This window comes from Moschus berezovskii, chromosome 13 (assembly GCF_049115385.1).
Source record: "Moschus berezovskii isolate FMDL1 chromosome 13, NW_MosBer_1.0, whole genome shotgun sequence".
Taxonomy (NCBI): domain Eukaryota; kingdom Metazoa; phylum Chordata; class Mammalia; order Artiodactyla; family Moschidae; genus Moschus; species Moschus berezovskii.
Genome location: NC_142472.1, coordinates 10289525 through 10306154, shown reverse-complemented (window position 1 = coordinate 10306154; position 16630 = coordinate 10289525). Strand labels below are relative to the sequence as shown.

The window sequence follows — 16630 nt, the reverse complement described above, 5'->3', positions numbered from 1 at the left end:
AAGTTTCACTCCCTTTGCTTGGATTAGTCCCCATCTCTTGTTCTAGTAGAAGTGTGTGTATGTATACACCCATGCTTATATGTTTCCTTCTCTGCATCTGAAAGATGGACAGAGAAATGGATGAATACTTTACCAAAAATGCAGCTTTATTAAGATCTTATTTTAATGAAATAAATATGTAATTTTGCTTGAATAATTTTCTAACTTTATTGAATTGAAATACTAAGAAGTAGTAATCACTGGTTAAAAGAAAACCTAGTATATCCCAAAGAGTAAACATTGGAAAAATAACTTTCCATACCACATTTTTATCACAACTGCGTATTTTTCTTATAGAGGCAACCTTTGTTTTACTTAAAAATTGTCTTTTGTAGTGTTTCATACTTAAAGTGTTATCTTCTTCATTATTATTTGAATATTCATTTGTATGAATATGCATTTCACCAGTTTTCTATTTTTAATTTTTCCAGTATTTTGCCATCATAGTGCAATTATGAAATACCTTTTGTATTATGATTTTGCACATGTGAAAGTAGAATTGCCTGGAAAGTGATAGGTTCTTGTATAATTCAGTGAAATAGTATCTAGGTGCCTTTTATAGGAGAACTTGCCTGGCTAAAAGGATCTTTGCCTTTGACTCTGTATGATAGTGAAAAATGGTACCACATTTTCATTTTGTTTTTCTTCTGAGTGAGGATGAATTTATTTTCATAGAGTTATTTACATTTCTTTTGCCCTTTGGGTTTTCTTATTGAGTTGTAGATGTTTTATATTTTTTTAGGAAATTAGCCATTTGTAATATCATCAGGAAGCAATGCTCCATGAATATTTTCACATTATTACAGAGTGATGGCTTTCTAAGCAAAGACCTCTGGCACCTGATTAAATGATAACAACTCTAAAGATGGAACTTGCTAGAGAGAAAGTCTTTATCTTTCCCCAGAGCCATTTGTTGACATTCCAGGCCTTTCCCTTTCTCTCTCTGGAAAGATTTGCTTATTTTCCATAGTCAATTTTGCTCTCTCTCCAGAGCTGATAAAGGGCAGACATGGAAGCATCGCTTATGTCAGTTCTTAGATGAATTGTTGTGGGGTTGCCCTCCAATGATAGGTATATCCACCTCTGCCCACACTGGGACATCAGACCATGTGAGAAATGGTGTGAAGATGCTCTGTGAGTTAACAGTTGCCTCCTTCTCTAGTCCAGAAAACTGTTTGTTTCCTGGCAACATAAACAAATGAATGCAGATATAAAATATACAGATATGATTCCTAGCTACTTTTTTCTCACCTGATACCTGTCTTTTTTACTTTGATGTAGTTTTTCTTTCTATGGAGAAACTTTTTGTTTTAAAATTTTGCAGTTGAATTGCTAAATCTCTTATTTCTGATGTTATCACATACTTAGACTTTTCCTACTCAATTTTTCTTCCATGTTTTCTTTTAGTACTTACGTCATTTTCCTTGGTCTTCACCGGGGATTTTTTTTTTTTCTACAAATGTCTACCTGTTTGTCACAGCTACTACTGAATAATTATTCTTTTCAGTGTTAATTGAGAGTCTTCTTCTTTATGTACTGAATTCTTATATATGTGCAGATTTTAACTTTACTGTTTTCTTTTTTTTAGCCTTTCTGTTATTTATGTGCTGGTACTACACTGTTTTAGATGTTATATCTTTTTATTATAATACAGTATCCAGTAGGACTCTTCATTCTCATTACTCTTATTTTTCCATATTGTTTTTTAAATTAGCTCATTTTATTTGTATTTAACAGAAGGAAAAGAAATTGAAATGATGAAATTGCTGAACTATTAGATAATTGTTTCTTATTTTCCACTGAAATATTAATTCCTTAAAGATGTTCTTAATACGACAAATGATTATTGGAACTGTTTATATTTTCGTCATCACATTTCTTCATATTCCAATTTGAAAGTATATTGTTTCTTTTTTTATAAAAAATGAGTAGAAATTGGCATACTTATGTTTAATCCTGATTTCTTCCCTAACCCTTCATTTTTGCTCTTTTCATTGTTGGTTTTTCATTATTGTAACAGTACTATACTTTCTTTTCTATAGTTCTGAATCTTCAGGTGTTTTCATCATACCTTTGTGTTTTAACTGCTTTCATGGTCTCGATCAGCATCTTACCATAGCCTTATGATTAATCAGTCTGGATTTTGATTCACTTGTGGTTCGGTGGTTCTTGTATCTTTTTTTTAATTGAGAATTTATTTTGAGAGGTATCCATGGTACTATATTCTGACTTCTTAGATGGGTGATAATGTTCTCTGGTAGCTCAGGTGGTAAAGAATCCACCTGTAGTGCAGGAGACTCAGGTTTGATCCCTGAGTCAGGAAGATACCCTGGAGAAGGGAATGGCAACCCACTCTAGTATTCTTGCCTGGAGAATCTCATGGACAGAGGAGCCTGGTAAGCTGTGCAGTTCATGGGATCGCAAAGAGTTGGACGTGACTAAACGACTAACACACATACACACAAGGTTATCCTTACAGTGGAAGAGTTTTCTTCTCATAAAGGTGAAAGATTATGGGGCTTGAAATAGCTGGATTAACACGTTACTGGCTTTTTGACCCAATATCAACCCTTGAGTAATTACCACTACCCACCCACCACCACCACCACTTGCCTGCCCGGCCCCTGCAAAAAAAAGAAAGGAAGGAAAAAGAAATAAAGGAGAAATGAGAAACCCCGTGGAAGAGGGGAGCCTCTTTGGAGCGATGTGTGTGGGGACCTGCTGCTCTGGGTGAGGAACAGCCATGGCTGCTGAGGGAGGAAAAGGCTGGAGGAAGGCTCCAGCTTCTCTGCCGTTGATTAGGAATAATTAATCATCGCCTCCATCTCACAAGGGAGCCTGTGATTCACCATTCTGCTGTCACTGTGTCATGGTTTGGGTTAGCCCAGTATCGGGGATTTTATTATGATCACAGTGTGAGTGCTGTTCATAGCAGTCATGTTGTCTCTTAAGATTACTTTCACTCTCCTGCACCGTTTTGCTTTCTCTGTAGCTAAAAACTGTCTTCTGGTTTGTCTGTCTGCTGGCTTAGGTTTCTATGTGCCTATCGCTGATTTAGCCACATACTCGATCTGTGTTCATTATATTCAAACCCATTGAGTTCTTTTTTTTGTTGTTGCTTTTGCCTTTGTGTAGCAGGCTCTGGTTTCCTTTCACCCGCTGTATTCCCTGCCTGTCCTGAGAATTTCTTCTACCCCTCTTTATAAAAACTTCTTTTCTTCTTGACTTTTGTCTTAAGCACTGTTGGTTTTTTCCTTTTTTTCCCTGCAGAGTATCTTTAAGTAGCTTCCTGAGGACTGGTGCATAGGAGCTAAATTATATGAGAATTTGCATGAGTGAAAATGACTCTGTATTTTTTTTTTTAAAATTAATTTTGTCCCATGCCTCACAGCTTGTGGAATCTCAGTTCCCTGACCAGGGATTGAACCCCAGCCATAGCAGTGAAAGCACCAAATCCTAACCATTAGACTACCAGGGAACTCCCTATGTTAACCATTGAAAAAGAAATTAATAGTCTCTATTGTGGTATACTTTGCATATCATAACATTAGCCCATTTTAAGTATACAAATACAGTAGACTGAATGTTTGTGTCTCTCCAAAATTCATATGTTGAAACATTACCCCCCAGTGTGATGGATTTGGGAGGTGAGGCCTCTGGGAAGTGATTAGATTATGAGGGGGTGCCCGGATGGGTGGGGTTTGTGCCCCAGAGAGAACCTTCCCCTCCTGTGTAGGGACTCAGTGAGAAGGTGGCCGTCTGTGGACCGAGACGTGGGCTTCACCAGACACCGAATCAGCCGTCAGTTGATCTTCAGCTTCCCTCCCAGCCCCTCGACCTGTGAGAAATACGCTTCTGTTGTTTATACGCCACTCAGTCTGTGTTACTGTTACAGCAGTGCAGACGGACTAAGGCAAGTCAGCGAGTGGTTGAACGTTTACAAAGTTGTGCTACAAAGAGCAGGATCCAACTGTAGGACCTATGCATCACCCCATAAAGATCCTTATGTTATTTTATCCCAGAAAGTCTAATCGTGGGTGGAGTGGTGTGTGTGTGTGCTTGTATTGCTACTCTTGGAGTTTCTCGGTGCCTTTACTGGTTTTTTGGATAGAGTTGCTTTTTTTTTTTTTTTTTCCTATCCCTTAGCTGCTCTATTTCACTTAGCATTGTTGTTCAGTCGCCAAGTTGTATTTGACCCTCTGCGACCCCATGGGTTGCAGCACAGCAGGCTTCTCGGTCCTCCACTGTCTCCTGGAGTTTGCTTAGATTCACTTGGCCTACATGATCATTTTTCTGAATTCCTATCCTTTCTTGGTGGGTACATCTTCTCCTGTGTGGTTTAGCTCTGGTTTTTCTGAGTGGTCAGTACCAAATCCTGTTTGTTGTGATATTCAGGTATTTGGTGATAGGATTGTATCTACTCCCGAGGACAAAAAGAGCCTGTGTCCCCACCGTTCTCCTTGTCTCAAGGATCCAGAGATCAGAATCCAACTAACATACATGGACCACTTGAATTCATTGGCAAAGAGAACAGGGACTCTTCTGAAGCTTTGGCTGACTTTCTCTCCAGGGTCCATGAGTCTCTGCAGGGTCCAAGCCGTCTCCATGACCTGTGCCTTTCACATTCTTCCCTGGAGTTATCTGAAGCTGGTCTCTCAGTTCATTCTAGCCCTTGAGAGAGAAGAGCCTGTTACCTGTTGTCAGCTGTCACTGCCCCCAGATACCAGTGCTTCACATATCCCCTGTGACTCACTAAGTCGAGGGAGATACAGAGACCCTGGAGGGGAGTGAACTGTGTTGCTATTTCCCTATTCCCAAACCAGAAACATCTAAGCTGGGTTATCTGGGCTCTTTAATGAGCTGGAGGGGAGTCTGTGGACCCTCTGAAATTGGACACACACTTTACCAGGGAGAAACTTGGTGAGGTTCTAGACTCTGAAATGGTTCAGAACAGTCATAACTGACCAGTGGGAGCTCATTTAATCATTGTTTCTGTAAATTATGAGCATCCACCGTTTTCACTCAGCCCCAGTAAATCCTAGCCCTGCTCCTTCCTAGCTGTGTGTCTGTGAGCAAGTTCCTTAACTTCACTATGCTTCATTTCCCTCATCTGTGAAGTGACAGTAATGTAGCACTTGCTTTATAGGATTGTGAGCATTAATGAATGAATATTTAACTGCTCAAAATAGTGTCTGCTTTATAGTAAGCACTCACTCTTCTTCCTAACTGTAGGAATCTTACCAGTAATATTCTGCATGCTATGTTGTTTAAACATTGGTTAATATGTTCACTATTACTGTTGTCATAATTAAAAAAGCATGTCAGTATTTTTTTTTCAGGTGGCAAACTGGGCCACAAATTAATTAATAATAGCTTCCTCTTATACTTTTATCAGTTGATTGAAAAATTATTGTTGCAAATGAACAAACATAGTTGAAATACTAAACTGCTTTGGAAGAAGTCTCCGTTTCATTGTAAGGGTTAACAGAAAAACGGAGATGGAAATCTTTCTTCTGAACATGAAACTCACTAAAGGGTTACATTGATAAGCTATTTCTGCTTAGATCTTTGTGTTAAAATTAGTATTTTGGATCCTGACTATTCCTTTCCAAATTATGTGTATATGTGTGTATATAATTGTTAATTTCCAAATCCAAGTAACTTTTAGATTTTTTTTTTTGAAAAGCAGTCTTAATATTGTCTACAAAGGCAAAAAAGCAAAAGCAAAAAAAAAAAAAGGCTGCTGCTGCTAAGTCACTTCAGTTGTGTCCAACTCTGTGTGACCCCATAGACGGAAGCCCGCCAGGCTCTCCCGTCCCTGGGATTCTCCAGGCAAGAACACTGAAGTGGGTTGCCATTTCCTTCTCCAGTGTGTGAAAGTGAAAGTGAAGTCGCTCAGTCGTGTCCCACCCTTAGTGACCCCACGGACTGCAGCCTACCAGGCTCCTCCATCCATGGGATTTTCTAGGCAAGAGTACTGGAGTGGCTAGGAAACTCTCAAATAGAAAGGAGTAACATGTTAAATTTAATGCCGAAACATGGTCAGCTGGCTCTTCCACATCTTGGAGAACAGAGATCTAAATTGTATCCCCTTTATTAGACTTCAGTCAGTGGCTTATACTGATTGCAGCAGTGAAGGAGGAATCTACTTTTACTGTGAAAGAAAAAGTGTAATAATAGCTCTGTTGAAAGTCTCTGGAGGCCAGATACCCCCACATCCCATCAGAGATCCCATCAGAGATATTTGTATCGTGTGGAACCTTGTTTTCCAGGAGCATTTTAGGAAAACCGTTTTAGCATCTTGATTCTTATCCTTCACGGTTTCACACATTAAAAAATTAAGAATTATTGCAGCCTACATCTGATTTCTGAGAATTGACTGTAACTGAACAAACATCTTTCTCTTATTTCAGAGCAATTTTAAATTAAAAAAAAAGTACCTAAAGAGTTTAGCCTTTTATGGAGTTAAGGTGTTTGACTGAAAGAATAATTGGTGGAAATAGGAGACATTACAGGGAAATGTATTTGTAATTAATTTGTAAAATTCCCTTCTTGCCAGAAGAAATATTTTAGATCTGGATAGAAATTGACATTTTGATTGCATTTAAGTCACAGAGGCCAGGATTCTCAGATTGGCTGGAGCTAGCCAGAACTGGAATATTCTGGAATATTTGAAGTTACTCTCCTAGGAAACTGAGAATATAAAGTAGGGTATGTTATACTGTCACTTAATGTCTTTCTTTGAGTCTTACTGGAAAATTGAAGGAAAGAAGTTTTTGTTAAACAGACATGAATAGTTAAATTTGTCAGACATTTTTCACTAGTTTTTGTTTTGAAGCATTTTATAAACTATGTTGGTGTCTTCGAGTTCTAGATTCTTATCTAGAACTTTCCAAACTTGTTCCTGTATTTGTTTCCTAGGGTTACCACAACAGCTTGTCACAGACTGGGTGGCTTGTGCAACATATTCTTACACTTGTGGAGACAGGAGTGTAAAATCAAGGTGTGGCAGAGTGGCTTCGTCTGTGGCTTGTGGCCTGCAGATTAGAGTCCGCCATCTTGTGTCCTCTTGTGGTCTTCCTTTCTTGCTGTGTGTCATCCGTGTACTCATTTCTTCTTGCAAGGACACCAGTCATATTATATTAGAGCCCTCCTCAGTGACCTCATTTTACTTAATTGCCTCTTTAAAGACCCCGTCTCCAAACACAATCATTTGAGTGCTTGGGGTTAGGACTTAAATATATGAATTGGGCGGAAGTGAGGGGAGTATAGTTCAACCCCTCATAGTTCTCTTATCCTTTCTTCATCTGACTGTTTGGGGGTCAACAGGAAAGTTCTATAATAGAATTTGTTCAGTTTTCAGCACCACCCTTGAATGTAGCCATTATTTTCAAGGTGCATTTTTAGGAATGGTGTGTTGGGGCTTATTTCCCAACATCCTTTTTTTTCCTTTGAGGCCTGTGGATCAAAATTTAATAACTTTAGATCTTTATTTTGAAATCCTGTATTCCCAGGAGGTAGAGTTTCAGTATTTTAATAGGTATATGTTAGATTCCATTTTCTCTGACCTGAAAAAGCAAAACCAAAAATAATGACATCAGTTGTCCTTTCAGGCCAGAATAACAACAAACGAAAAAAGATAGAGACCTATTATGCCAAATACCATTGTGAAACCCAATTTTATGTAACAGGACAATTTCCTCATATTTCAGCAGGTAATCATAACTATACTGCTTTGCTCAGTTGAATCGAACAAGTTCTTCTTTCAAAAGATGGCTTTCACAAACTGGGTCTTTGTATTATCTGTCAATTAGACTTGTATTTAATAAAGAAGTGACTTTAAGTTATGTTAATTTAACATAATGTTATTTGGGTGTTAGAACATTCTCTTACCACATACTTCTTGTGAGTATCTCATGTGTCTTGTCTGTAAAGTGACAGTGAAACAGAGCAAGTTCATGAGCGTGGAGGGGTTTGATAATTTTCAGTGCCGTGCAGATGTCAGTTATGATGTGTCCATGGGTCTTCTGCTTTTAGGGGCAGCTTCTGCCTTGACTAAGCAGCTGGGCCTCCGCTTACCACCTAAGAAAAAGACTACCCTCTGTCTAAGGAACTGTGAACACTTTCCATCACCCTCTTTCTGTATAATGGCCAAGTTAACACATAGTTCACTGATCTGATGCCTCTCCTCACTCTTTAGGACTTTCTCCTCTTTTAAACTTGTGGTTGTTGTTCAGTTACTAAGTTGTGTCCAACTCTGCGACCTCATGGACTGCAGCACGCCAGGCTTCCCTGTCCTTCACTGTCTTGCTGAATTTTCTCAAACTCATGTCCATTGAGTTGGTGATGCCATCCAACCATCTCATCTTCTGTCCTCCACTTCTCCTCCTGCCCTCAATTTTCCCCAGCATCAGGGCCCTTTCCAGTGAGTCAGCTCTTCACAGCAGGTGGCCAAAGTAGTGGAGGTTCAACTCGAGCATGAGTCCTTCCAATAAACATTCAGGGTTGATTTCCATTAGGATTGACTGGTTTGATCTCCTTGCAGTCCAAGGGACTCTCAGTTTGAAAGCATCAGTTCTTCGGAGCTCAGCCTTCTTTATGGTCCAGCTCTCATATCTGTACACAACTACTGGAAAAACCACAGCTCTGGCTATGTGGACCTTTGTCAGCAAAATGATGTCTCTGCTTTTTAATACACTGTCTAGGTTAGTCATAGCTTTTCTTCCAAGGAACAAGCGTCTGTAAACTTGAGTAATTATTTAATTCTTTAGTAGGGTGGGTTTTGTTACAAACATCTAAATGAAACACACATTTAAACTTTTAAATATGCCTCAGTGTTACTATTCATTTGAAGTTAACTTTAGTGTGTAATTAAAATTTGCCTGAATCTTGTTCCCCTTGAGGAATGCTTGCCTGTTATGTAGTTACCCATTCTTAAAATCTTTAGAATTATTAGATAATCAACATAATAAAGTATATTTAAAAGTTTAAGTCAGAGAAAACACATTGAGCAAATTGTCTGCTTTTGGTTATTTAGCGCAGTGGAAGGGTTCTGATTGAAGAGACGATAATGTCAATCAAGTCAGATATCTTTACCTTAATAATGTTTCATAATATAAAAACAAAAACTTTGGTGACGTTGCTTTAACTTTTATTAAGTTTTATTTACAATTATTTCTTATGTCCATAAAATTTCTAAACATTACTAAAAATATCTGAACACCCTTTACTAACATTTATATTTGCTTTATTTTTATCTTATACCCATATCTTAATTTCTTTCTGTCCTCTTTACCTGAAACATTTCAGAGTAAGTTGTAGGCCTGGTGCTCCTTTACCTCTAAACGTGTATCCCCTGAAAACGAGAAAGCTCTTTTCCATTGCCACAGGACCATTATCAACATCTGAGTATTAACATTGACCCATTGCTCTCTCCCAGTCCACAGACCATGTTCACATTTCACTGGTTGTCCACTAATGTCTTTTATAGTAAAAATACAACATTTTAATATTGGTTCAGGATCCTATATTATATCTGCTTGCCATGACTCTTCAGTCTTTATCTGGAGCAGTTCCTTAGTCTTTTTTATTTTATTTTTTTTGTCACCTGTGACCTTGACATTTTTTTAAATGAGCACAGGCCATTTGTCTTATAGAGTGTCCCTCATTTTGTCTCTCTTTTTTCTCTTGAGTATATCCAGACAGTGCATATTCAGCAAGAATATTACAGAAGTGCTATTCTTTTGAGAGGACCATTATAGGAGACACGCAGTGTCTGTTTATCCCATTACTGGTGATGTTGGCGTGGTTAAGGTGGCATGTCTGGGATTTCCCCACTGTAGTGTTAGCGTTTCTCCTCTTGTCATTGATGAAGGTATTTTATCGGTGGATACTTTAGGACTCTGGAAATATCTGTCTTTCCTTCACTAGTTTTGGGGACTTCCTAATTGGTATTTAGGACTTCCCAGGTGGTGCTAGTGGTAAAGAGCCTGCCTGCCAATGCAAGCGACTTGAGAGATGCTGGTTCGATCCCTGGGTCAGGACGATTCCCTGGAGGAGGGCATGGCAACCCATTCTAATATTCTTGCCAGGAGAATCCCATGGACAGAGGAGCCTGGTGGGCCATGGTCTGTAGGGTCGCAAAGAGTCGTACACGACTGAAGTAACTCAGTGTGCATGCACGCAGTTGGTATTTGAGGAGGAATAAAGCTAAAGGTCACAGTGGCAGTGGCAGAATTTATGATCATAACTTTTACAAAAGAAGATAATGACAACACAATTCTAGAAAAATTTAGCTTTTCTAAGTTTATTACTGTTGAAATTTGATACGTCAAGTACTCATGTGAAGTGAAACGTGGTTTACTTTGCCACTGCATTTGTAAGCTCAGTTATTATTATTATTTTTTTTGAAATGCATTTGAAGCAAAAAATTAGAGGGAGTGGCAAGAAATCTAGACTCAAATACTGACAGTAGTGACAGTCTGATGGTGACTGAAAAGACAAGTAAATTTGCAAATAGATCTATAAAAAACTGGCTGGCCGTGACCATCTAAAGTAGGCATATATAACTAACTGTACATACTCATAGATTTTGAGTGTGATTATGTATCTTAACATGGCATTTGATGATTGTCATTTGTACCTGTTTGAATAAAAGATTCATAACGAGGTTCATAATTGGCTTTGCCAGTGCTGATGTATAAGCTCTTGATAGAACCTGCGAGACTTCCTAGGTGGCTCAGTGGTAAAGAATCCACCTGCCAGTGCAGGAGGTGCAAATTCGATCCCTGAGTCAGGAAGATCCCCTGGAGAAGAAAACAACCCACTCCAGTATTCTTGCCTGAAAATTCCATGGACAGAGGAGTCTTGAGGCTACAGTCCATCGAGTTGCAAAGAGTCAGACACGATTTAGCAACTAACAACAACAGCAGGAGAACCTGCAAGGTGGCATTGACCTGATAAATACATGCCAGTCAATAATTTGCCTTTGAGAATTAATAAATTCTGATTTGGGTGGGCTTCCCTCATAGCTCAGTTGGTAAAGAATCCTCCTGCAATGCAGGAGATCCTGGTTCAATTCCTGGGTCAGGAAGATCCGTTGGAGATGGGATAGGCTACCCACTCCAATATTCTTGGGCTTCCCTTGTGGCTCAGCTGGTAAAGAATCTGCCTGCAATGCAGGAGATGTGGCTCCGATTCCTGGGTTGGGAAGTTCCCCTGGAGAAGGGAAAGGCTGTCCACTCCAGTATTCTGGCCTGGAGAATCCCATGGACTCTATAGTCCATGGGGTCGCAAAGAGTCAGACACAGTTGAGTGATTTTCACTCGTTTTTTGGGCTTGTGTGTGTGTATGTGTGTGTTTTCTTTCTCTTCCATCTCTCTCGCTTTTTTGGCTAGGTATTAATTTTGCTGACCAAACCCCAAGGTTCATGTACTAGAATGTCAGAATATTAAGTTCTAATGCACAGTCGTACTATCTGGAAGATCCTTCATTCATATGTTTCTTGGAACTAGCACATCTTTCTTTTGGGCAGGAAATTGATGTGTGAAGACCAGCAATTTGTTTGGTAAGGATAGAGTCACATAAGGGAATTGGGTTTGTAATGGGTTAGCCAGAAGAAGCACAAGCTGGAATCAAGATTGCCGGGAGAAATATCAATAACCTCAGACATGCAGATGACACCACCCTTATGGCAGAAAGTGAAGAGGAACTCAAAGGCCTTTTGATGAAAGTGAAAGAGGAGAGTGAAAAGGTTGGCTTGAAGCTCAACATTCAGAAAACGAAGATCATGGCATCTGGTCCCATCACTTCATGGGAAATAGATGGGGAAATAGTGGAAACAGTGTCAGACTTAATTTTTTTGGGCTCCAAAATCACTGCAGATGCTGATTGCAGCCATGAAATTAAAAGATGCTTGCTCCTTGGAAGGAAAGTTATGACCAGCCTAGATAGCATATTAAAAAGCAGAGACGTTTACTTTGCCAACCAAGGTCCGTCTAGTCAAGGCTATGGTTTTTCCCATGGTCATGTATAGATGTGAGAGTTGGACTGTGAACAAAGCTGATCGCTGAAGAATTGATGCTTTTGAACTATGGTGTTGGAGAAGACTCTTGAAAGTCCCTTGGACTGCAAGGAAATCCAACCAGTCCATTCTAAAAGAGATCAATCCTGTGTGTTCCTTGGAAGGACTGATGCTAAAGCTGAAACTGCAATACTTTGGCCACCTCATGTGACGAGTTGACTCACTGGAAAAGACTCTGATGCTAGGAGGGATTGGGGGCAGGAGGAGACAGGGACGGCAGATAATGAGATAGCTGGATGGCATCACAGACTCGATGGACATGAGTTTGAGTGAACTCCGGGAGTTGGTGATGGACAGGGAGGCCTGGCGTGCTGTGGTTCATGGGGTCGCAAAGAGTCGGACACGACTAAGCGACTGAACTGAACTGAGCCAGAAATTTCATTCAGGTTTTTCTATACAATATTCCAGAAAAACCCAAACAACCATTTTGGCCAACCCAGTATTTTGAATGTTTAAGGCATTGTTTCTAAGTGTGTGTTCTTTGGAATTCTCAATCCATAAAGATTATTTGCAAAAGGAGGAGGTGTACAGTTAAATAAATGCTGTACAATCTCCTTTCAGAGAGTCCTGAGGTGTATTTACAGATTAATGTGTTTGAGGAGTCTTTCAAAAAAAAAAAAAAGCAAAACCTGTTTAACTTAGATTAACTCAGTGTTTCCCAAATAGAAGTTACTCAGAAACCTTGTCCTACCCTGACACAGTAGTCTTCAGAATAGATGTTTATTAACATCGTACTGTCAGAGCTTGTTTTTTATTCTAGGTTGGACATGATGAATTTGTTGGTTTACCAGAAGCCAGTGTTTGAGTCTTGTTTTTCTTCTTATAACCTTTTGTTTCAGTTAACCTTTACTTCCCATTGGTTTTACCTCCTTCCCTTCCTATTCTTTCTTTTTTTATTTAATGATATTTTTAAAACAGTTAACGAATTATGTTTTGTTGTGTGGGAACGATTTTTTTCTCTTTGTAACCTCTGTTCTTCTTAAGCATTGAGTTTTACTTGCACAGGAAAACTATTTTTAAGTTTTCAGGGATGGGGGTAGACATGGTTATTTAGTCAGTGTTATAAGATGCCTGATGATAATAATACAGGGTCTAAAGGAAATGCTTCACATATCCTGTTGAATAACTTTGAAATTCTGTTAAAATGTGTTTAGAAGGATTTCTCTTTAAAATGTTTAAATTTATGTTTTCCTTTAAAAAGATGTATTTCTGTTATCTGAAAAATTTAGGTACATCAGACTATTTTGTGTACTTTAACAGTGCTTGAACCTCAGTGGATATTTTAAAAAATTTCTTTAATGATTTTGTCTTTAGCATAGTTGTTATTTTAGTTGTCTGCTGATTTTATTTTGTAATAATTGCGGCTCACTAAGATTATAAAATGTTGTGTTACTGTTATATAACTCTAAATTGGGTTAAAGTGGGTCCAATTTTAGATTCTATTCAATATAAATTTAATAAACTTTTTTCTTATGCAGTTATAAGGAGGTCTTCTAAGGTGTAGTAGAGTCTTAAAATGAATTTGGGTCGTTAGACTTTCATAATCATGTATTTTATAAAAGATAACAGCACATAATTGTTTAGCTGTTTATCTTTACTGCATACTTCCATATCCATTTTTCCGTGAGGAAGAACAGGCAGCTAATGTCACCTCTGGAGGGAAGTAGGTTCCAACCCTGCCTCTACCACTTACTAGAGACGTGACTCTGACTTTGCTGCTCTTTCATTCATTCAGTGTGTATTTCTTTGTCTAGTACATAGTGTGTGCTTTTCTGAGTGATGGATATAGAAGGATGAAATTACATCATTCTGTGAACTTGTAAAAATGTTTTCTTACTTAACAAAGGTAGTGGATAGTATTGATATAAAAAGCCCTTGGTCACATAGTAGGTTGAATAGTTAGGGTGGTAAGTTGCATTCTCACGTTAAATTTACTTCCAGCAATAATAGAATGGCTTTACATTTGTTCCTTTCTTATATTTATCATTCAGAACCTTGTTTCTCTCAAAACCATGTTTTGCTTTCAAGAATATAGATTCTAAGCTATCTAATAAAATCTTTACTTAAGTGTCGCATATATTTTACAAAGGGTAGGTGCTTATTTTAGTGATGATTTGTCATTAAAATTATGTCAAAATGTCTTAAAATGTTGTTGAAACTGTAAACAAACTCATAACACACACAGAGCTAATTATGGATGCCATCTGTTTATTTTTACAAAGCTTTTTTTTTTAAGACTATTGTATTGTCTGCTTATGATAAGCTTCAAGATTATTATAATGACTAAGTCCTGTCCTTCAATTAGTGTAGTTGAAGATGGAAAGACAATTGGTCTGTTCATTGACCTTTTCCCATGTCAGAGTGTATGAAATATAGCATGTCATGATAAACTATAGTGAAGTGCTTTTAAAACATGCTTAATTTTTATGAGAAAGGAAACTGGTATCAAAGCAGCTAATGTGGCCAAGGTTGAAATTCTCAAAACTTACTCAAGGCTTTAGATGGAAGGCAGATGACCTGCCCTTTACCAGTGCCCTCAATGGCTTTATTTTAGCTCAGTGAAGTTTAGGATCTCGTCAGCAGTCGATCAGATTGGTAACGGTGTGTCTGTTGGTATCCCTGTATGTTTGCGCATGCTTCTGTGCATGTGCATCCCATGTGCTCAGGTGGAAGGCCAGGGGTCCCCATGACAGCATCGTCCAAAATAGTTATCAGCAATTTGCTGAGAGAGCAGTGATTTCACTGGCTCAGTGTTGCCATTGTGCATGCGAAGCACTCCCCACGTCGGTCTGGAGGGAAAACAACCTGCAGGATCCATCTGCTCCTTTCTGCTACACTGCATTGATGTAAGAGTACGCTAATCTGGTTGCTTGTCAGGACAGGTTAGTGAAAGCATGCAAGTGGGTAAGACTCAGGCTGGACTAGTGCTGTGGAAAATCGTAAGCTGCCTCTGTAGATGCCGTGCTAAGTGTAGCAGAACAGGCTGATGATCAGCCACATTGAGGACGGTGGCTATAAATATGTAATCGTCAGTGAAGAATTAGTATAAAATTAAAAGTGTTGGACCTGGTTGGACCCCATCAAAATAAACACTGGGAAAAGTAGTACAGACAGTTTACAAACACTTCTGGGGTGTCTGTTTTTCTCACCCACCCAGTTTTGTACTATATGGTACCGACACTTTAATATTATTCTCTTAGATAGATTTCAAGTCAACTATGATTAAATATAATTAACCTCATTTTACCCAGAATTTGTTGGATTGACATTGTCCCTGCTTATTTCTGTTTACTTTTTCCTACATCTGTTGGAGCTTCCCTGGTGACTCAGCGGTAAAGCATCTGCCTTCAGTGCAGGAGATGTGGGTTTGATCCCCGAGTCTGGAAGATCCACTGGAGAAGGAAATGGCAGCTCACTCTAGTCTTCTTGCCTGGGAAGTCCCATGTACAGACGAGCCTATTGGGCTGCAGTCCATAGGGTCGCAAAAGAGTCGGACACGACTTAGTGACTAGACTACCACCACACCTCCTTACGGGCACATCTTGGCCTTCCAGGTTGAGCATCCCATCACAGAATGCATCACTGGCCTGGACCTGGTCCAAGAAATGATACGTGTTGCCAAGGGCTACCCTCTCAGGCACAAACAAGCCGACATTCCCATCAACGGCTGGGCGGTCGAGTGTCGCGTTTATGCCGAGGTAAAGCAAACACTGGGAGGAGGGATGATGGGAGGAAGGGTGGTGTTTGTGTCCCGAGTCATGGGACCACGTATAACTAAACAAGGTAGAGTTAGCATCCTGTAACTTGGGGTCAAGTATTTGATTATGTAATTCAGAGCTGAACCAGAAATAGAAAGGTTAGATCATTTTGACATAACTCAAAATAGTTTTAAAGGATTGAATTTAATTAATTTTCATGTGTTGTTTCTGGATGGAAGAATAGCTGCTAATCAGTGTAAGGAGCGAGAAACTATTAGTTCAATATTCTTGTGCTTGAATGGACCGTGGGTTTTGTTTTGTTTGCTTATTTTCAAACCACATTGAAAATGAGCAGGAGCATTTATTTCTGTGTGTATGTTTAAGAGTTACCCTAGTTACACATCAGTTGTTAATTCAGTGTTTAATTTTTTTAACAGTTTTCCCCCTAATAATTTTACTTCTTACGTGAATAATCACAACTAAAATTTAAATTGCAAAGCTCTTAATTCATAATTTTAATTATGGATTTTACTCATAAACTCTCAGTTCAGTGCTTTGATATTATTTTATAACTATATTAACCACATCATTAAGCAGTCAGCATCTGAAAATGCTTCTCTCAAATGACTAAAACAAAAATGCAAGGAAACATTTATGCCATCTTTTACTTTTAGACATTGAAGCCTGTCTGTAATATAAAAAGCAAATTAGTAGTATCTGTGTTTAAGAATCCTGGACTTTGTTTTGGAATGCTTTTCAAAGCAAGACCTGTTGAGAAATAGGTCTTGGCTTAGTTATTTTTCTTTGCATT

At 38.8% G+C, this 16630-nt stretch overlaps 1 protein-coding gene across 1 annotated transcript in view; it reads left to right on the top strand.

Annotated features, from left to right (window-relative positions):
- Positions 1 to 16630, top strand: part of PCCA (propionyl-CoA carboxylase subunit alpha) — a 377769-nt gene that overhangs the window by 164974 nt on the left and 196165 nt on the right. The window contains exon 13 of the mRNA XM_055426614.1: positions 15676 to 15819. Coding sequence (XP_055282589.1) covers positions 15676 to 15819 — 144 coding nt within the window. The remainder of the gene's footprint in view (positions 1 to 15675; positions 15820 to 16630) is intronic.